Source organism: Erpetoichthys calabaricus, chromosome 13 (genome assembly GCF_900747795.2).
Source record: "Erpetoichthys calabaricus chromosome 13, fErpCal1.3, whole genome shotgun sequence".
NCBI lineage: Eukaryota > Metazoa > Chordata > Cladistia > Polypteriformes > Polypteridae > Erpetoichthys > Erpetoichthys calabaricus.
In genome coordinates this window covers 136,418,218-136,440,333 of record NC_041406.2, presented here as the reverse complement: position 1 = coordinate 136,440,333, position 22,116 = coordinate 136,418,218, and the positions used below count along the sequence as shown (strand labels likewise).

The 22,116-nt window shown below is 36.8% G+C and overlaps 1 protein-coding gene across 1 annotated transcript in view; it reads left to right on the top strand.

Annotated features, from left to right (window-relative positions):
* LOC114663721 (probable C-mannosyltransferase DPY19L4) overlaps positions 1-22,116 on the top strand; it is a 102,388-nt gene that overhangs the window by 54,152 nt on the left and 26,120 nt on the right. The window contains exons 15-16 of the mRNA XM_051935580.1: positions 8,467-8,587; positions 21,674-21,730. Coding sequence (XP_051791540.1) covers positions 8,467-8,587; positions 21,674-21,730 — 178 coding nt within the window. The remainder of the gene's footprint in view (positions 1-8,466; positions 8,588-21,673; positions 21,731-22,116) is intronic.

The following is a 22,116-nucleotide window of genomic DNA, read 5'->3' as shown; positions in this document are numbered from 1 at the left end:
TAACAAGCAATGTCGCATTTACATTTTAGTGTCCATTGTATAATTTTCATGTGGAGAAAATAAATATACTCCTACATTTATCATTCAGATACCTAAAATTAGAACTGAGGTGTACCAAATCAGGTGCAAATGGTATTTAGACCTCATTAATTTAGTTTGCATTTTGTTGTTGAAGTGTATGTTCTCACCATGCCTTGATTGAAAGAGGTCTCTGAGGCCTTTTTAGGGAAGGTTATAGATGTCTGTGAGGCATTTCCAAATAATTGGAAATAACTATTCCACCATCTGGAAAGTCATCTACATGCAGAGCAGATTTCAAACAGCTGCAAACACTTTGAGGTCAGACTGTGCCAGCAAGTTTATCCTGACATCAGAAGGCAAGATACTGAAAGAAATCTTTAAAACACCACACGTGTCATCATAGAACCTACTGTTAGTTCCTGCCACTGTTCTTATCAAAATTCATGAGACTAACATTTCAAAGAAATGGCACAAATTAGACCATAAACTCAGAAGAAAATCCACCAAGGAATGACTGAAAAGTAGGAAATGAATGGTTCTGGAATGGCCTAGTCAAAGACAAAATCTGAATTCCATCAAGATGATGTAGGGGAATTTAAAACAAGATGTGTATGTAAGACTGTCATCAAACACAGATAACATAATTCTGCATTGGGAGTTGGAAAAACTGTCTCCAAGTTAATGTCAGAGACTGGTAAACGATTATAGTAAATGCCTACTTGAGTTTGTTGGTGCCAAAGGGAAATTTATGGAGTCAAGGTTGCACTTACTTTTATGTTGTGTAAATTATTGTCAAATAAGTCGAACTGTAATTGTTTTTATTTGATTACATTACCTTTATCTAAAAATACTATTTAAATAATGACTAAATCTTGGTATGTCCAAATATATTAAAAGCGAATAAACATTTCATGGGGTATGCTTGCTTTTTCTAATATTATATAAACAGGGGCCTTTGAATATAACTGAGTTGACTGGTTTGCTTAGATTTAACACTAGAATCCTTAAAGCTTACGAAAAAAAGTCTATCGGACTATCATGTGGCATTTACGCTTTGACAATGCGGACACCCGTGCAGAACGTGAGAAAAACGACAGATTTGCATGTTCATGTGCAATGCCACTCCTTATTTAGGAAAAGATCCCAGTTGTCCCACAGGAGAAAGACTTCCCGAGACTGTGGTCATGAAACAGTTTATGGACAAAGGCAGAACCATAACAACTGACAGATTCTTCACATTGCTTTCACTGGCTAATAGACTGCTGCACCGCAACACAACTCTGCTTTGCAACATAAAGTGGGATGGGAACTTCTACTTGCAGCTAAAGTCACTTCAGTACGCATGCAATTCTCCACGTTAGTACTTAGATCTGCCAGTGTCATGCTGATGGTGTATGCGCCCAAAAAAAAGAAGTCTGTCTGCATTCACAGTACCATTTGCCATAACATGGAGATTGGACAAGATTGTTTTTTTTTTTCTTCTTCAATGTTCAAATGACATAGCGTTTTCAAATAATTGCATTTTCACCCATGTATGTGTGTGTGCGTGCATAAGATAGACAGATTTGATATCCTTCAAGTGGTTACTAGAATGTAAAATAAACACTTTCGCAAAGGTATAACAAAACAAGTATGCTTTTATTCAAGAATAAAACTGAATTAAAAAAAATTCAAGTAACAAATACCAAGAAGATGTGATTCTCCAGCGTTTGTGTGCCTTCTTACAGTGGTGTGAAAAACTATTTGCCCCCTTCCTGATTTCTTATTCTTTTGCATGTTTGTCACACAAAATGTTTCTGATCATCAAACACATTTAACCATTAGTCAAATATAACACAAGTAAACACAAAATGCAGTTTGTAAATGGTGGTTTTTATTATTTAGGGAGAAAAAAAAATCCAAACCTACATGGCCCTGTGTGAAAAAGTAATTGCCCCCTGAACCTAATAACTGGTTGGGCCACCCTTAGCAGCAATAACTGCAATCAAGCGTTTGCGATAACTTGCAATGAGTCTTTTACAGCACTCTGGAGGAATTTTGGCCCACTCATCTTTGCAAAATTGTTGTAATTCAGCTTTATTTGAGGGTTTTCTAGCATGAACCGCCTTTTTAAGGTCATGCCATAGCATCTCAACTGGATTCAGGTCAGGACTTTGACTAGGCCACTCCAAAGTCTTCATTTTGTTTTTCTTCAGCCATTCAGAGGTGGATTTGCTGGTGTGTTTTGGGTCATTGTCCTGTTGCAGCACCCAAGATCGCTTCAGCTTGAGTTGACGAACAGATGGCCGGACATCCTCCTTCAGGATTTTTTGGTAGACAGTAGAATTCATGGTTCCATCTATCACAGCAAGCCTTCCAGGTCCTGAAGCAGCAAAACAACCCCAGACCATCACACTACCACCACCATATTTTACTGTTGGTATGATGTTCTTTTTCTGAAATGCTGTGTTCCTTTTACGCCAGATGTAACCGGACATTTGCCTTCCAAAAAGTTCAACTTTTGTCTCATCAGTCCACAAGGTATTTTCCGAAAAGTCTTGGCAATCATTGAGATGTTTCTTAGCAAAATTGAGACGAGCCCTAATGTTCTTTTTGCTTAACAGTGGTTTGCGTCTTGGAAATCTGCTATGCAGGCCGTTTTTGCCCAGTCTCTTTCTTATGGTGGAGTCGTGAACACTGACCTTAATTGAGGCAAGTGAGGCCTGCAGTTCTTTAGACGTTGTCCTGGGGTCTTTTGTGACCTCTCGGATGAGTCGTCTCTGCGCTCTTGGGGTAATTTTGGTCGGCCGGCCACTCCTGGGAAGGTTCACCACTGTTCCATGTTTTTGCCATTTGTGGATAATTGCTCTCACTGTGGTTCGCTGGAGTCCCAAAGCTTTAGAAATGGCTTTATAACCTTTACCAGACTGATAGATCTCAATTACTTCTGTTCTCATTTGTTCCTGAATTTCTTTGGATCTTGGCATGATGTCTAGCTTTTGAGGTGCTTTTGGTCTACTTCTCTGTGTCAGGCAGCTCCTATTTAAGTGATTTCTTGATTGAAACAGGTGTGGCAGTAATCAGGCCTGGGGGTGGCTACGGAAATTGAACTCAGGTGTGATACACCACAGTTAGGTTATTTTTTAACAAGGGGGCAATTACTTTTTCACACAGGGCCATGTAGGTTTGGATTTTTTTTCTCCCTAAATAATAAAAACCATCATTTAAAAACTGCATTTTGTGTTTACTTGTGTTATATTTGACTAATGGTTAAATGTGTTTGATGATCAAACATTTTGTGTGACAAACATGCAAAAGAATAAGAAATCAGGAAGGGGGCAAATAGTTTTTCACACCACTGTATATCTTCAGCGATATCTTTTACAAGAAGCAAAACTTAATTGTGAAAAGAATGAAGATAAACGCCATCAACTCAGAGAGGGAGAGGCAAGTTCGTTGTACCATGTGAATGTGACTGAGAGAATAAAACTGAATTAAGAAGCACTAACTTTTACAAGTAGCAAAAATTTACTATGGGTTTTACAGACTCAAATCAAATGTATGTTTTTATTATATAATAGTAATAATAATAGCACCTCACTACTCAAAACAAAAACTGCGGAGAACCTGCAAACTCTTGGTTTAGAGGTTGTTCTTACCTCTAAACCACCCATGCAATTGATAAGTGTGCTTTGTTTTTTACATATTGACAGCACTGTGTAAACTGAATATTTTTTTTTCTCTTTGATTATATTCTTGAATAAAGGCACACTTGTTTTGTTATATCTTTTGTGAAAGTATTTATTTGATATTTGGACTTCAGTCTTCACACATTAATTTTTACTATAACATGAAAAAAAATCTGTTTTAGTTATAATAATGGTAATTCTTTGCATTTATATAGTGCTTTTCTCACTAGATAGATAGATAGATTTACTCCCATACTTTTGATGTTTGTTGAGGAACAGAATGTATTTCTTTGTTTATTTTGTGATTGTGACTTTATTAGTATTATATTTTTTTGTTATACCATTTTGGTTCTTGCTGGCGTTGATACTTTGTGTTTCAAAGTGCCTTTTGCTGTTATCAGTGCTCTCAGTTGATATTTGAGTAGTGAGAAAAGCGCTATATAAATGTAAAGAATTATTATTTTGGTGGTGTGCCGTGCAACACTCCTTGATTAATTTTTATTTGGCCTTTTCTTGCATTATGTAATATATTATTTCATTGTTATTTTTTTATACTTGTAGAATCCATTTCTATCATCTGTTTCTGTCTTTTGTTTGCTATCATAATTATGAAAATGTAACTGCAACATTTCAGTTGCTTTTTGGAGATTATCTTGAGAGTTACTGTGTTGCAGGATTTTTCATTACCCATTGCTATGGTTTCATACTGGAAGTTCATGGTGTGTGATGTCACTTTGAGATAAAGGTCATTCCTGATTTTTTATCTCTATCTGAGATAGTGGATATAATCCTTTAATAAACCAAACCTTTTTTTGTTGCTTCTGATTTTTTTTATTAATCCCAAGGGGAAATTCACATACTCCAGCAGCATCATACTAATACAAAAAACATTATTAAATTAAAGAGTAATACTCAAAGCGCTCAGCAATTGCAGGTTAAGGGCCTTGTTTAAGGGCCCAACAGAGCAGAGTCCCTTTTGGCATTTACGGGATTCGAACCGGCAACCTTCCGTTTGCCAGTGCAGATCCCTAGCCTCAGAGCCACCACTCCGCCTGTCATTCAATATGCGTTCAATATTTCTAGCCTTGCATTTCCTATCGTCCTACATGTACCCAGATCATTGTACACACAGAACACACATAAAATGTATGTATTCCAAATAATGATATATTATTTACCCTCTACAATTTAAGGCACCTCACATCCAGATAAATAGACTTGCGCTGGGAGAACTTCAGCTGCGTTGGTGGTGGGGGGGATGGAATAGCAGGCCGCTTGCTGTTTGAGCTGATCGACACATTTGCAAAACAAAGACGCTGATGGAGAGGTGTGAAAGAATTTAAGGTGGCATGAGATTACGACTGTTTTCGGAGGCTTCAGGGATTGTAGGGATTCTAGTGTTAACTTTACTATGCATCTGTGCAAAAAAAATCAGGAAAACAGATTTATAAATGTGCTCTAATTGCTAGAGTTATTAATCTTCTATGAATTATGTAGCTGCACTGTACTTTGTATTTGGTTTATTTACACTTTCTTCTATTCATGATATTGATTGATTACACATGAAAGCAGGAAAAAGTAATTCTTTACTTCTAAAATGTTTGCCATTTTGGTTCATGGCTATAGAGTAAAGATGAAGAAAAAATTACTTTAGGCATTGTTGAAATATTTTTCTCTTATTAAAATTCAGTAGAGTCCCTTTCAACCTGGTTAATCAATAGTCATAAAACTGAGGAAGAACTAGTACAATAAAGACATACAGACAAGTAAGACTGATGCTAACAGTGCACTGTGCATATTCTATTAGCAATAAATTATGTCCAAATTTAAAGTGAGGTATTGTCTAAGTGTGGTTTATCCTTCCATGTACTTGTCTCCTCTGCTCACCCATTAAACCTGTTCAGCTGACAGAAACTCATACCCTCAAGCACGGTCAACCATCTTCAGCTTGTGCTCTCACCACTGTCCCTCAGTATTTGTGGGAACTCCGCAAGCACGGTCAACCCTCTTCAGCTTGTTCTCTCACTACTGTTTCTCAGTATTTGTGGAAACCCCGCAAGCCCTGCTTCCTTATCTCACTTCAATCCCTTAAGGGACATGGGACATCACCAGATCAATCAGTGACTCCTGCTCCCACCTGATACTCAGCAAGAACAAGCATACTCCTGGAGCACCATTGCTTCCCATGGTGCTTCCCCAACCTTCTCACTTATTTCTGCCACTTCAAGTTTAATTTGATCCTGACATTGTCTTTCTCACTCATTGTCCTACACTCGATTTTACCTATCTTTCTCTTGATCTTTTCTTCTCTCTCAGAGCCCATTTATCCCCAGTGAGTCCATGTGTGCCAAATGATCCACAGTGCCTGAGGGACAGCTGCTTCAATTACCTGCTTGCACGTTAAAACGCAATTGGCAATTTTTCTCATCAAGAATCCCCATGGCTGCTTTTCTACTGCACACTTCTTACACTCAGGAGCTCTACACTGTCTCTCTGTTTTAAAAACTCTCGCACTGCCTTGGACCCCTGATGCACTTTACCACAAATGGGATAATAGTTAACATTAGGCCTAGAGATAAATAGTCATGAATTACAAATTACCTTAAGAGATATTACCTGGAGATGACATTGGCATTGAACTTGTTTATATGCGTTCCATCATGGCTGGAGAAAAGTGTTTTTTTTTTTTTCTGGAAAAGATCCCAGTTGTCCATGAAGGCGATGTCTTGCTTCTCACACAAGATTCTCATCCAGGTTTTTCAAGGCAAGGAGGCAAACGTAGGCTACAACAGATCTTCTCAGCATGTGTAGTTGTTTTGACATGATGATTCTCGCAGCCAGTGTCTTCTCCTTTGTGATCTTAATAAGGAATGTGAAGCCTGTCTTCAGGAGTTCCAACTGTAGATGCTGAATGTCATTGACACTGGAATAGAATGCAATTATCCCAATAGTTTGGCCCTTGTTCTTCTCAAGGACTGTCAGGGCTCTACTTTTCACATTAACTCGTCTACCAGGAAAACAAGACACAAATATTTTATTGTTTTGGAACTGAAAGTTCAGGCGGTGTATGGTCAAGCTCCCCATAGCAACATAGCACTGTCTGCAGGCCCAGAAGAGTAGCGTAGAAGGCTGAAGAAGTGAGTGCTGATGACTGTTTGAGTAAGCAGAGGAGTCCTGGGCTTACTCCTTGTTTCTGGCTCTGGAGAGCAATTTTAAAAGTCTATGCTGAGGTAGTGTGGATGAAAGATGAAAAACAGAGACTAATGTCTTTGTTTTTTAAATGAAAATGTTGTAATGTGGATCTAGCATGAGTGTGTTATCTAACTAGTTATTAAATATTAGGGTCAGTAGCCACTGTATTATCACCCAAATTGCAAGCATACTATCTCTGCTTTTTAATGGGCAAAATTTCAAAATGGCATCACCTGAGGTTTGACCTGTGTTCCTTATTCTTTGCAGCTACAGTAATCCCTCGCTACTTCGCGGTTCACTTTTCGCGGATTCACGACTTCGCGGGTTTTTAAATACAAATGATTGCCCGCCTATCGCGGAAGTTATGTTCCAGACCCATCAGCAACAGGAGAAAATCCGCGATATAGAAAGACCATATAAATAAACATTTTTATAGTTTAAGCCTTAAAATACCCATCCCACATGCTTTAAACACATGTAAACTTATAAAACACACTTTGTTAACACATATGATATGTGGATGTCGGGCTAAGGATATGAGTAACATCTCACTATTATAAAACATTTTAACTTCACGCAAGACAAGACAGTGAGACAGGAAAATTGGTGATGTACAGGCTTAAAATTATTGACACGCAGAGCGACAAGCAGCACAAAGCCAGCACAAAGTCCAGTTCTCCTTAGCGTTCATTCAGCTCCCCACCCCCTTGACAATGTGAACTGCGCCTCCGGGGAGGGGGGGTTTGAGCGAAGGTGCGTTCAGCTCTCACACACCCACACACACACACACACACACTCCTCCTTCCGAACGCACAGAGCGACAAGCAGGCATTTTGGCAGAAGCAGCATAAAGTCCATTTCTGCTCAGCGTGAGTTCAGCTGCCCCCCTTCACAAAGCGAGTGCAGACACATTGACGTCTGATCGCTGCGTGCAGTGTGCAGTGTTGGTCTGAGGTGTTTAAGAATGTAGAAAGTGTTTAAGAGCATAGGAAGTGTTTATAAGAGCGTGGGAAAGGTTAACAAGAGAGTGAGAAAGGTTTATAAGAGTGTGGGAAGGGTTTATAAAGCCTTAAAATATGTATAAATAATAAAATAAATATAGGTCGCTACTTCGCGGATTTTCACCTATCGCGGGGGGCTCTGGAACGTAACCCCCGCGATAGGTGAGGGATTACTGTATACTTTTTTTTTCCTGGCAGCGCAATAAATGGTGATTGTTATTGTTTCTTCACTGATCTAGGGTCCTAGGTTAAAATCTCATAAATAGGTGATTCATGTGTGAAGTTTGCACAATCACCCTATGTCTAAATTGTGTTTCCTCCCACATTCTCAAATGTACCTGTAAATGTTAATGTTCAAAATCGGGCATTATGAATGTGGGTGTATACAAGAGTAGCGTTTGATAAAGTGGAGCACTATTAAGGATTGTTTCCTTCCTTCCTTGCACCCAATTCTAGTAAAATATGCCTTGGCTCACCATGTGCCTTAATTGGATTAAGAGTATTTGAGAACATTGTGCCATTTAATGTTATATTTTTGCTTCATTAAGGCATTAGTGTAAATATTTTTTCTGATGTTTCTTCAGGCTGAAGTACTTGTGGATTCCTTATGTGTGCATGTTTACTGCATTTGGTGTTTGCTCTCCAGAATTGTGGATGACTGTCTTCAAGTGGATGAGACTGAAATCTGTTCAGCCAGTTGTTCTGGTGAGTGGTTGACATGTCAAAGGTGTATTTGCTATAAACATTGTTTCAATAAGAACTTTTCAGTCAGTATTGATTCTTACCAATCAGTGTTATTCATGACATTGCTGAATAGATTCTTTTTGCCACAAAGCCAAAATTATTTTGTGGCTGTGACAGGTGCTTTCTTTTTGTACTGTTTTTCTTGTGTGCCTCACTTGTAATCAGATAAAACTATAAAAGTAGAAAGTAGCATATTGCCATGTTATTCCTATGCATGCACATATTTTGACCTTTGTTTGTGGTTCAGCATCTGTTTTATTTAGTTTTCTGGTGTGTTTTTTTCCAACATATGAATATTTCTTATTTCAAGGCTGTTTTGTCTTGGTAGAGTAATATATTACTCTACTTTCCCTTTCTGTATTATTAATATACAGTAATCCCTCCTCGATCGCAGGGGTTGCGTTCCAGAACCCCCCGCGAAAGGTGAAAATCCGCGAAGTAGAAACCATATGTTTATATGGTTATTTTTATATTGTCATGCTTGGTTCACAGATTTGCACAGAAACACAGGAAGTTGTAGAGAGACAGGAACTTTATTCAAACACTGCAAACAAACATTTGTCTCTTTTTCAAAAGTTTAAATTGTGCTCCATGACAAGACAGAGATGACAGTTCCGTCTCACAATTAAAAGAATGCAAACATATCTTCCTCTTCAAAGGCGTGCGCGTCAGGAGCAGAGAATGTCAGAGAGATAGAGAAAAGCAAACAAATCAATATCAATCATGTTAAAGTGACTTTTTAAACAGCTTTACCATCATTTAAACTGCATAATATTTAAACTAATAAATAATAACAATAAAATAAATAATAGTATTATTACTGATAGTTGCACTATTACTTCAAGACTTCAAGCCCAGGTGCTTTACACAGTATTCGCCAAATTAAAATAAAATAAAACAAGTGCAATTTGGTGATGACATCTTTACCAACTGAACCATCATTTAGGCAAACTGCATTAATATGGACCTTGCTTCAAGCTAAGCTATATACATAAATAATAAAACTGCAACTTGCATTTATGATGCTATTTGTGCTATAGCCCTATGGAATCGTATTAGGGCCACAGTGAAGAAAAAAAAAAAAAAAGAATAAACTATATGTCAAGAATAAAGTCGACATGTTGACTTTATTCTCGACATTTCTACTTTAATTTTGACGCTTATGTCGAGATTAAAGTTGACATTTCCACTTTATTCTCATAGTTTATTTTATAATTAAAGTAGAATGTCGTAAACTAAACTTCATCCTAAAATCAGTGTTTAATTTACTAGATTTTCTCAAACCCCGTCATAAGTTAATGCAGCACATTAAATGCTTTACGTTAAGTGTTCCCCGACCCAGTTGTTAATCTCTACGCGCTTCTTAAACTAACTTCCTCCGCACTAAGAGGAGGCGCCAACAGCAATTACCGCACAGAATACATTCACTTCATGATATTCCTGCTCTCTGAAAATTTAGAATGCTAAGATAAATAATTGATATCATTTTTCATGATGAAATGCATTAAAGCAGGTATTAAACATGCACGATAGTGAGGCGGTAGTGCTGCTCCCTCGCAGTAAGGGGTCCCCAGGTGTACGTTCAGTGTAAAGAACTTTATGGCAGGTGTGACGAGGCTCGAAAAACTGGATGTATGAATGGGTATCACAAAGGTTTAACTTAAATATTGTGGAAATGTTGGGTTTGTGATCTGGTGGTAGGAGACATGAACACAGAATTCAATGGATGTTCTTCTGAGTGGACTTTCTTTATTGCATGCGTGCTGTCTCTGTCTGACGTACCAAAACCCCAGTTCCTATCCTTCCTATTTCTTTCTCCACATAACCAATCACCACACGATAAACGTCTTTGTGAAATTAAAACTAGTTATAAACTTAGCCCACGGAGTGTTCAGAACTTTAAAAATATCTTCGTTATACATGTTTAATTATGCCATCCATTCAGGGTTGCGCCCATCCCAGTAAGCATTGTGTGTGAGGCAGGAGCAATTCCTGAACAAGTCGCCAGCACATCGCAGGGTGAATACGAGCAAAACATACACTAGCAGGGTTAATATAGCATAACAAAACCCCACATCCTACATGACTTTGAAAGGAAACTGAAGCACGCCGAGTAAACCCACCAGAAAAATATGCAAATTCAAAGCAGGGAACACCTGGGACCCCCTTGCTGCGAGGCAGCAGTGCAAGCTCCACGCCGCTGTGCCCCCACATGATTAATACATGCTTTAATGTATTTCGTCATGAAAATGATAAAGTATTTATCTTAGCATTCTGAATGTTCAGAGAGCAGGAATATCATGAAGTGAATGTATTCTGTGCGGCGATCGCTGCGGCGCCTCCTCAGTACAAGAGGAAGTCGGTTTAAGAAGCACGTACCGATTTAACATGGCTCGGGAACACTTAACACAAAGCATTTAATGTGCTATGTAACTTATGACGGGGTTTGAGAAAATCTAGTAAATATTCATTTTACGATGAAGTTTAGTTTATGATGTTCTACTTTAATGACAAATTACGAGAATAAAGTCAACCATCCCAGCTGCTCAAAAAAATCGTTTTTATATATTATAATAATAAATTAATATTAATAATATACATATACAAATAAACAAAAATATAAACGTATATATTGCATTTTACGGTGAACGCAGAGTAGGCTAAGCACACGTGATGACGCGCGCACCCTCACCTCTGTTACGGCTGCCTAAGTAATATTTGGGGGAGGGGGCACAAAAGTAAATTTCTGCTTAGGGCACCCATTTGGCCAGCAGCGGCCCTGCTTTTGATACAAGCCAATTCCAAACAGCCATACTTCAGATCAATGGAGGGGATAGTATACCTTCACACCTGCCACCCCCTAAAACCATGTGTTAAGGTAAAGCTTGGCAGTTAGGAAGCCTGGCTTTCATGTTGGGGTTAACTGGGAGTCCTGCAGAGAAATATTAGCCAAACTTGTTAGAGGCACTTCCCCAACCCTGTCGTAAAATTAAAAAGAGACTCATTCCTAAAAAGGGGGGAGATGGTTCTTAAACTATCAAACCATTGCTGTTATTATCAATAATGTAACACTAATATTACATTGCTTTGTCTATGTTACAAATAAAGACATACAAAATATTTATCAACTTGTATACAAAATTTCACATCACAACAAAGGCTAAAGCTTTAAATTTGTTGCTATGCCTTTCTGTATCCATATTATTTGTCATCTAGTCTTGTGATATATATGAGTTTGGATGTGAAGTTGCACCATACTAACTGTAATCTGTGATTGTATTAATATGAGTAGGATCAAGCTAAATTTAATAATTAGTGATGAGGGATTGTTTTATTTAGAGAAGTAATAGTTACATTTTGAATCTCGACAGAACGTGTAATAGTTAGATCTAACATATGATTATGATAGTGAGTTGGATCTTTAACAAATTTTTCCAAACATACCGAGTTCTATGAGTGTGTAAAATATTTGCTGAGTGCCTGTTTACATATCTATAGATGTAGTCATTAAAAATGAGCATCTACAGATATGCAGTATTTCATATGCAAGCTACTGCATTATGTGTTTGACTAGTAAAAAATTATCAAAAGGTGGCACTTGTGATGAATCATTTGTACAATCACTTAATTTAATCTCTCACTGTACTCATTTCAATAAATTGGGAACTTTACAGCTGCTAGATCACTTCCCATGGTTATTCTGAAGTACAGTACACCCCCAAAATTCGCGGGGGTTACGTTCCTAGAGCACCCGTGAATTGTGAAAAACCGCAAATTTTGGATGTGGTTAAAAAAAAAAATGACTCTTTTCATAGTTTAAACCCTAAATATGTCCCCAAAACACTTTAAATTAATTTCAAACTCCACTTAATATACATCTCTATTTAAAAAAAAAAAAATCCTGTGGGAGTGAATGACTAGGAGACGATATGTGATCTTCATGTTAAGATCACGGAAGATAGTTAAAAGACCTGCGAGGACCTTAAACATGAGACATTGTGCCAAGAGATTGACCCAGGACCATCTCGCGATGACGTAGAACATGAGATTCTTGCAAGACACGCCCTACTTACAATCTATCAAATAAGACAACGGGGCAGCAGAACATTCAGTCTTGTGAAGGATTTGAGTACACACAGATCCAGGGTCTCAGCACATATAAAGCATATAAGGACAGTACGTTATAAATGAAACGTCGACAAATAAGCGAAGAAGAAAGCAGCGTGAAGAAAAGAGACTCAAAAGCGTTGGAGAGAAAAAAGAGCAAAAAAGAAAAAATAATCTAGGTGCAAATTCAGAAAATAAGGGAAGTAATTATCAACCCGTAACAAGTAGAATTGAAGCAAAGCACGTCCAATCGGGCTCAGAATTAAAAGACAGAGTAAAAGACAAAGTAGAACTTCATAAAGACGTTCACAAACGTTGGCGCTATACACATGCAGAGCAGATTATGAAAGCAGTGGAATTCAAAAGGCTCCAAAAAAAAAATGTATGCGCGATACAAATGTGGAGAAAGTTAAAGAATATGAAAGTAGGAAAATTAGAAAGTATAAAAAAAGAAAGTAAAGATCACAGTAGCACAAACAAACAGAAATTAATACTCGAAAAAGGGGAAATAATCACCATGGACTATGTGTCATTGGAAAAAAAAGCAGGACAAAGCGAGGTCAGAAATAAAAGACAGAGTAGAAAACAAAGTAAAACGTCATAAAGAGGTTACAAAACAAAAGGGCCAAACACATGCAGAGCAGGTTAGAGATAATTCAGGATAGGGTTCTCTGTTTGGAATTTCAGCACAAACATAGCGATCTACATCATCATCAGTTAATAATTTTTTTTGCAAAGTAACCAATAAATGCATGTGAGGTAAAACACGTTTTTGAAATTCTCTGACTTAAACTTCAAAGCCTTACAATATTTACATATCACCTGTGTCCATATATTCGATCTCTATTCGCCTTTTAGTTATTTCTCCGAGTAATAATTTCTCTTTTTTTGCGCTAATGTGATGTTTACTTTTTTTTTTTTTTGACACTGTCGTTTTCTTCTGCTTTCATATTCTGTATCTTGCTCTGCATGTGTTTCGCGCTGTTTTTTTTTTTTTTTTTTTTTTTGAGTCTTTTGAATTCCAGTTTTCATTATCTCTAACCTGACAAAGTCATTAAACACATGTCTCACTGACCTCATTTAAAAGATTCAGCATATTGGGACTCGAAAGATTCCAAATATCGTTTTTACATAAGTTCTGAAATAAAACTGAAACTAATGAAATAGCAACAATTCAAAGAAAAAAAAAATCTTAAAAGTGTGTTTCCGGTTACACAGGGGTTGGCGAGCGAAGCGAGCAGGGGGCAAAGCCCCCTTGTTACCTAAAAATGAATGTAAAGGTAAACCTGTATACTGTACTGCTATGTCTCCCGCAGTGCTAGAATGTAAAATACAGATGTTACCACTATATGTAGTGTAATTCATGCAAGCGCATTTCCATTGCCAGAAGCCTTAGATGGTGCAGCTCGTTTCGGCGGCATCTTGGGGCTTTGACCCTTAAACTGCCACATACTTGGGGGTTAATGCATCCCTGGACGCCAAAATACTTTTTTGCTGCACTTTAAGTAAGCATCACAATTAACAAAGAAAAAGTGAAATTTTAATGGAACACTTTTTTTTCATGCAAAAAGCATCACAATTACTGCAACACTGATCATTTTACACACTGCTAATGAACTATAAAAAGTATTTAAAAAAACTACTGGAACAATATGTACAAAGTGCAACTGACGCCATGGATGTAAATCACTGAGCCAACTGCGCAAGCACACAGAGGTAAGCGCTGACGCTGGCAGGCTAGTCTTAGTGCAGCTTGCAGCAGGGTTTCACGCTTTGGGTCATCTTAGTGCAGCTTGCAGCAGGGTTTCACGCTTTGGGTCACAGAAACACAGGAGATTGTAGAGACAGGAACTTTATTTAAACACTTCTAACAAACATGTCTCTTTCAGAAGAGCTCAGTATGCAGTTAGTTATCAATTAAACAATAGACAAACATCATAGGGGAGCACAGCCCCTAACAGGAGAAGAGAATGTCTGGGGGAGGAGGGAGGAGAGAAAAACAAAGCAATCAACCAAAAAGCACAGGAACAAGAACACTCAGCTGGAGATGTATCGCAGTCAATCAGCAGCAAGGAGAAATGAATAACTCTGTAGCGGTCCAGTACCGCTAAGATTCACACCGTTGACAAGATGGTGATTTATTTATTTTTATGGTGGAGATTCCACCCAGCCTTGACCGGACCAGCGCACACTCACAAACAAAGACAAAAACAAAGGAAACCAGTAATCAAACAGCAAATAAAGAATGTAATGAAAACAAATGAAATAAGAAAACAACGATACCACCCCTGTTCCCCTTACGGCGATTAAGCATTAAATACATCCATCCATCCATCCATTTTCCAACCCGCTGAATCTGAACACAGGGTCACGGGGGTCTGCTGGAGCCAATCCCAGCCAACACAGGGCACAAGGCAGTAACCAATCCCAGGCAGGGTGCCAACCCACCGCAGGCATTAAATACAACAAAGCACAAACAAAATACACACAGTAAATCATGAAAAAGTTAATGAAAAACGGCAATGGATGAAATGTAATGATGAAAATAGATAGTCCAGAGATCCGCATGTTTAATGGAAATGTAAAGATAGTCCTACCGGTAGTTCCTGAAATGGTGAAGAAGGGTTCAGGAGTGCTCCTTTCTTTGCTGGATGGTCATGAATCTACTTACAGTGCTCATGTACACAGGCAGACGGCAGACAATCCAGACACACAGAACAATCCAAGCTGCGCTGACACCCTTTGACCTCAACAGCCCCAGCACCCTCAGCAGTAGACCAATCAGATCCACTGCAGGGACTGCTGGGAGATGCAGTTTCAAATTCTATTAGCTACTTTCACCATCCCAAGCCGCGGTTCTCTCTACAGTACAGTATTGCCACAAAAAAAGCCATAAAAATTGTGGAGGATATTTGCGGTTTCCGCTAACAATTATTAGTTAGGTTCTAAAGAAAAATCCGTGAATAACTGAGACCACGAACTCTGAACCACGACTTCGCGGGGGTCTACTGTATAGGTTTTAACAGTATTGAGCTGATGTGTTTTAAAAGTTAGTGTTTCAATTACATATTATGTGAACATTTTAATTTATTATCTTAGAGAAAATACACTAACTATTTAGAAATCTTTTAATAGGAAATATGTAATTGCCAGTCTAAAGAAACAAATATCTTTAAGGATCTAAATATGTTTTATGTGTATTTTAGTAGTGTTGCTGTTAAAAGTATTTATATAATCTAGTTTCTTTGCAGATATCATTATGAATTTGACTAGGTCAGTTGCAGCTTTTCAACAAAACTTTAGCAGTACAGCAGTTAAATAGCATAGTCTATCTATCTATCCATCTATCTATCTATCTAGAGGTTTAAATGATTATTTTGTGTTGTGAAAGTTAGGGTTCAACTCTAGCACAAGGTAACTAAATTTCACTTTACTTGTACATATTTTTTTAAGAAAATAGTAAACAAATAAGCATTTTAAAAACCAAATCATGAATAACAAAAGTGCTGTATTGATTTTTGGCAATAAAGTAAGATTGTATTTACTACAATGAAACGTCAACAATAACAAAGTCAAATTTTCAGACTAATAAAAGTTAATTATAATGTTTCTGATATAAAGTAAAGTAAAGCACTTATAAATAACAATTGCTATAATAAAAACAAAATATAACAACATTTCTGATATTAAGTAGCATAATACCATTATTAATCACAACTAATAATTTCATGCTGATTGTATTTTGAAAATTGTTATTTTGCATTTGATTCATCATGATATTAAAAACCTTCTCTCTCTCTTTTTAAAACACTTTTTTAAAATCGTTGTCCAAATATCTTTTTTTATGGTCGAAAATTTGTTATAAACATTAGGGGGGCAAAAAAGACAGACTACAACATTAATGGTGATAATTCTTATACTGGATTCTGTTGTAATAATCACTAATATTTTCAACATCCTTTTGCAACCACTTAAATCCAGCACAGTGTTGGATAGGGCAAAAGCATCAAGGAAAAGGCAAGATTCATTTTAGCCCAGCATACTAAAAGCCTTATTCGGCCACACAGGACAACTTACTAATAAAAAAGCATTCACAAAAGCATCATGCAGAAGACAGGAGCCAATAACCCTTTAATTTAATACAATTGAATATCTCTGTAGAAGTGGAAGGAAAACACATTTTGAATGATGAGAACATGCGAACTTCGCACCGACTATGACTGCACTTGGGATTTGAATGCATCAACACTAACCAGCATTTTCAATTTCCGTTGTGTCATCTGTGTAACTTATTTACAAGTATGCTTGAAAAAAAGAAAAAAAAAAAAACAAGTACAGTGGAACCTTGGTTCACGAACGTCTCGGTACACGAACAACTCGGTTTACGGCCAAAACGTTCGCCAAACTTTTGCTTCGGTTCACGACCACACACTCGGTATACGAACAAGCCAGTTTCCCTTTAGGTTTGTGCGTGCCGATGATTTCCGCACATGTTGCATTGTTCTCGGTCAGACATGCATGCGTGCTGTCTCCGTGAACTCTTTGTGCTCTATTTTATTTCCCTTCCAGGTCGTACGCGCCGATTACTATATTTAAGCACATGTTCAGCCTCTCCCTGTTCATTGTTCTCAGTCAGACGTGCATGCTTTACCTGTGAATTCTTTGTGCTCTACAGTATTTAGTGTGCTTTTGCAGTAAACCATGGCTTCTAAGCAAGTGAAGAGTGGTGAGAAGAAAGTGTTGCAATGTTACTTTTCTCTTTTTTTCAAATGTTTATTTTTTTTCCATGTGCTTAAAACTCATTTAAAAAGAGTGTTTACAGCGATCGATCGGGTTGTAATGCTATTAGCATGAAATCCTGCAATGTTACTGTGTTGGTTGGCTTTTAAATAAAGTTCGGATATGTTCAAATGTTCCTTTTTTTTCCCCCTGCGCTTAAAACTCATTTAAAAAAAAAAAAGTGTTTATACAGCGAATCGGATTGTAAGGCTATAGCACGAACTGCTGCTATATGAGAGAGAGGGGGGCTGCCGTGCTGCCCAGAGAGAGAAGGGGGGTGGGGTTGTTCTCGCCTGCTGCCGAGAGAGAGAGACAGAGAGCCTGCATGTGCAGCTGAGACAGAGATGGGGGGGGGGGGGTTGTGCACGCCTGTTGCTGAGAGAGAGAGAGAGAGAGAGCCTGCGCGTGCAGGGAGCTTGGGTGTTTGTGTCAGTGTTATTCAATGTTTTCACATTAGTTGACTATTACACTGTGCATTCTGTGGTGTAATTAACTATAATTTGTGCGTAGACATCTTTAAAAAAATATATTTACATACACTTCGTACGGTCTGGAACGGATTAATTGTATTTACATACAATCCTATGGGGGAAATTGCTTCGGTTCACGACCAAATCGGTTTACGACCAGAGTTTTAGAATGAATTATGGTCGTGAACCGAGGTTCCACTGTAATGCTTTGATTCAGCCATTGAAGCATCTGGGTTCAACTGCTATATTGAACTTATTGCCATTACTGCTTATAAGAGCATTACATTTCTTAAAAAAAAGATAAAAGAATGTCAACATGTTTCAGAACTAACCTTTTGAGATTATATTTTAGTTGTTTAGATACAAAATTTTATATTAATGTTCCTATCAAATAGAAATAATCAGTGCATTTTTTTTTCATGTTACAGCAAGTGGTGTTCTTACTAATGTACAGTACATATATGTTATACAGCAATATTTTATGAAGCTCTGAATATAAATATTAAATTTCAGATCCAGTGCTCTACAACTATTACCTCCTATACTGTAAGTCACCAGGTTAAAGGCTCTGATATATAAAATATCAATTAAGAGGTTAGAATTCAATTCTTTACATTTTCATAGAATATTTATCTACAGTATTGCTACCATACACAGTTATGTATTTAATGGTTTTATCTTGTAATGTTCCCTTGAATGGCTTGAAAGGCACAATTAAAGCAGCAAGGAAGAAAGAGATTCATTTTCCCTGATTAAATGCTTTCTCTTAAATGTTATTGATTAGATCCTGTCATATTTTAAAAAATATTTTGAACAGATCCTCTGAGAAATTGAATTTTTCCAATTTCAAATAGTATAGAATATCAATTACCCACTAACTTAAAAGAGGTGGGTGGGATTCTTCCAATTGAGCAAGGTAAGTCCATGTGCTAATAATGAGGTAAAGGCAATTACATTTTGTTTGTCCTTCTCCACTCTAAGCCCCTCTGGGAGTACAGCAGACACTTTTGTTAGTGGGTTAGGAGTGATTGTGACATCAAGGCTGTCTAATAGGCATTCAAAGATTTTTGTCCAAAATTATATTAATTTGGTACACACTCAAAACATGTGGCCTAGAGTTGCTAGAGCTCAATTGCAATATTCACTGGTTGAATCTTGCCCTGGATACATTTTGGACAATTTTAAACAAGATAAATCTTTTGACAAAATATTTTAAGTCGAACGATTGAGTACTTTGCACATATGGAGCTAGAATGTATTCTATGCATAGCTGCCTTCCCCTGTTTTTCTGAAATATTAAGTGAAAGGTCTTTCCCCACCATAACCTGGGATCTTTGAAAGGAAGGAACTTTAAAATGATTTTAGAAATTGTAGCGATGCTGTCTGAGTCTTCAAGACTGATCAGTATTTCTTCTGGAATAGAAATAGGTGGGAGGTGATGAAAATTGTGCAGGTTCCATTTAGCAAAGTTTCTAATTTTAAAGTAGTGGAAATATCATAAAGTGCTTCCTACATCGGTTCTATATTGTGAGTGAATGGAGGGCAGTTGGATTGTTAGTGTATTGACGACAATTTGTACTTACTGGGTAATAAAACATGGCATATAAAGAAGTACTGGAAGATTTTACATCTATTGCAGACCAGGCTTGTGTATATTCACTGATTTGTGTGGATGTCCAGGTCTTTATGAACTGTATGTTTGATACTCAGTAATAAAATTGAAAGTTGCCATGCCCCCTTCTGCTTCAGGTCATTGTATAGTTGCCCTTTGGATGTGTGGATGTTTGAATTCCAAATAAATTAGGTTATGATTGAATGTAATTTAAAAAAAAAAAAAAGATTTGTTAATGTATATGGGGACGCTTTGAAATAGGGAAAAAAAAGCATGAGAAGGATGTTCACCTTGGCAGTGTTGATTCTCCATGTTAATGTGAGATAGAGGGTAGACCATCTATTCATATATTGTTCAATTTTTTCCATGCAGGCAGCAAAATTTTAGGTATTTAAACTGATCTACTAAGATAAATGTGAAAGTGTCCAGTAAACTACGGTGTGCTAGAGAGTTCACTGGAAAAGGTACACATTTATGCAAATTGATTTTGAGTCTAGATATTTTTTGAAAATCTGCCAGTGCTTTTATTACTGCTGGCAAGGAATTTTATGGGTCAGATATATACACTACCATATCATCTGCATAGAGTGATATTTTCTGTTCAAGTCCTTCTCTGATAATCCCCTGTATCTCTGATGCATTTCGAAAGTAAACAGACAATAGCTCAATAGAGACTGCAGAAAGCAATGGTGATAAGGGGCATCCTTGTCGAGTACCGCAGTCTAGTTTGAAGTAGTCTGAAATAATGTTGTTAATACAAACTGAGGCTTCTGAACTGGTATAGAGTAGTTTGATCCATGCACATATGTTTGGGCCAAAACCAAATTTGTCCAGTATGGTGAATAGGTAGTCCCATTCAGGCATATCAAATCCTTTTTCTGCCTTCAATGGTAATAAGGTGTCTGGAGTGTTAGATTTAATAGGTGAATATATTACATTAAATATGTGTCAAAGATTAGAAGCTAAGTGTCTGCCTTTAATAAACCTGCTTTGGTCTTGTGATATTGCGGAAGGAAGCACTTTCTCAATCCTTCTGGCTAGAACTTTGTAGAGTATCTTAACGTCATTATTCAGGAGTGATATTGGTTTGTATGATGCAAATTGTAGTATTTTCTTAGGAAAGACAGTAATTAATGCCTGGCAAAAGGTTTACAGTAGAATTACTGTATGTTTTCTTCTATAAATGTTGCTAATAATAGTGGAGCTATAAATCTTTAAAATTTTTTTTTTATATAAAATTCCTCAGGGTAGCCACCAGGGCCTGCTGCTTTCCCACTTTGAATTGAGTTTGTAGCATCTAGTAATTCTGAGAATGTCAGAGGTTTATTCAGTTCCTCTGCATTAACAGTATCTAGCTGTGGTATCTATAATGCATAAGAAAACTCATTAGATTGTGATTCTTTAAACTGAGTAGAATACACACATTTTACACACATTTATCCATTCAGAATTTTTAATGTGAACTCTTATACTTTAACAATTTTTATTTTGACTTTGGAAATACATTGCAACAGTGTAGGAATTCACAGAATACTGAATAGATACATATGCATAGTCATTTTTTGTCGTGCAGAAAATTATGACGACTTTCAAGTGATTGGAATACTTTTGCACGCCACTGTATTGAAAGATAGAGCATTGTTTAACCTGTACAACATTTGAAAATTCATAGCATACATCTGAGTTTTGCTACATTTTATTTGTTAATATGCCATATCTGTTTATTTTTGCGTTTGAATTTATAACTGGCAGATTATAAAGGTTTAAAATACTAATTTGATTTAACCAAGTAGGCTACTGATAAATAGTTGCATTATTAAAAAAATATTTATTATGTATTTGGTGATTTAATGGCTATTAATAGAACAAGGGTTTAATTAAACTGGTAATGATGTTTTTTGTGGAACATTTTATTTTGAGCGTAGTTTTTCTTATAAAGTTATTAGTTATAAAATTTGTTTTCCATTACAAAATTTGTTTTCCATTACTTGTGTTTGATCTATATAACAGATATAAGTTTTAATTAGGTGAGATCTCTGATTGATTCATTTGTTTTTAATACTCCTTTTTGTATTTTAGGCACTTATACTAAGTACTGCTGTTCCTACAATAATTGGATTCAGCTTGTGGAGAGAGGTAAAGATTTGCTATTTTAAAGTATCCAGAAATGTTAATTGATTCTTGTACCGGCTTTGTTATATTGAAGCTCATTCATATTTAGGGATACATTTTGAATATTTGTTCTGATCTAAAATCTCTGTAATCTGACTTTCTTTTGAACTGAGTTCAGATCAACTGATGATTAAATTATTTTAATTACTCGAGATATGATTACAAGTTTTAAAATGTTAACAATTAACATCATGTAAATTACTTTTGAATTAGGAGTACTTTTCTAATGTAACTGAATTTGGTGAATAGCTCTTGCTTTTTTTTTTTCTTTTTTTTTTTTTTTACCCATCCTAGAAATAGTGACATTTTTAGATGCTTGTTCATGTTCAACAGTGATATGCATAATTTTC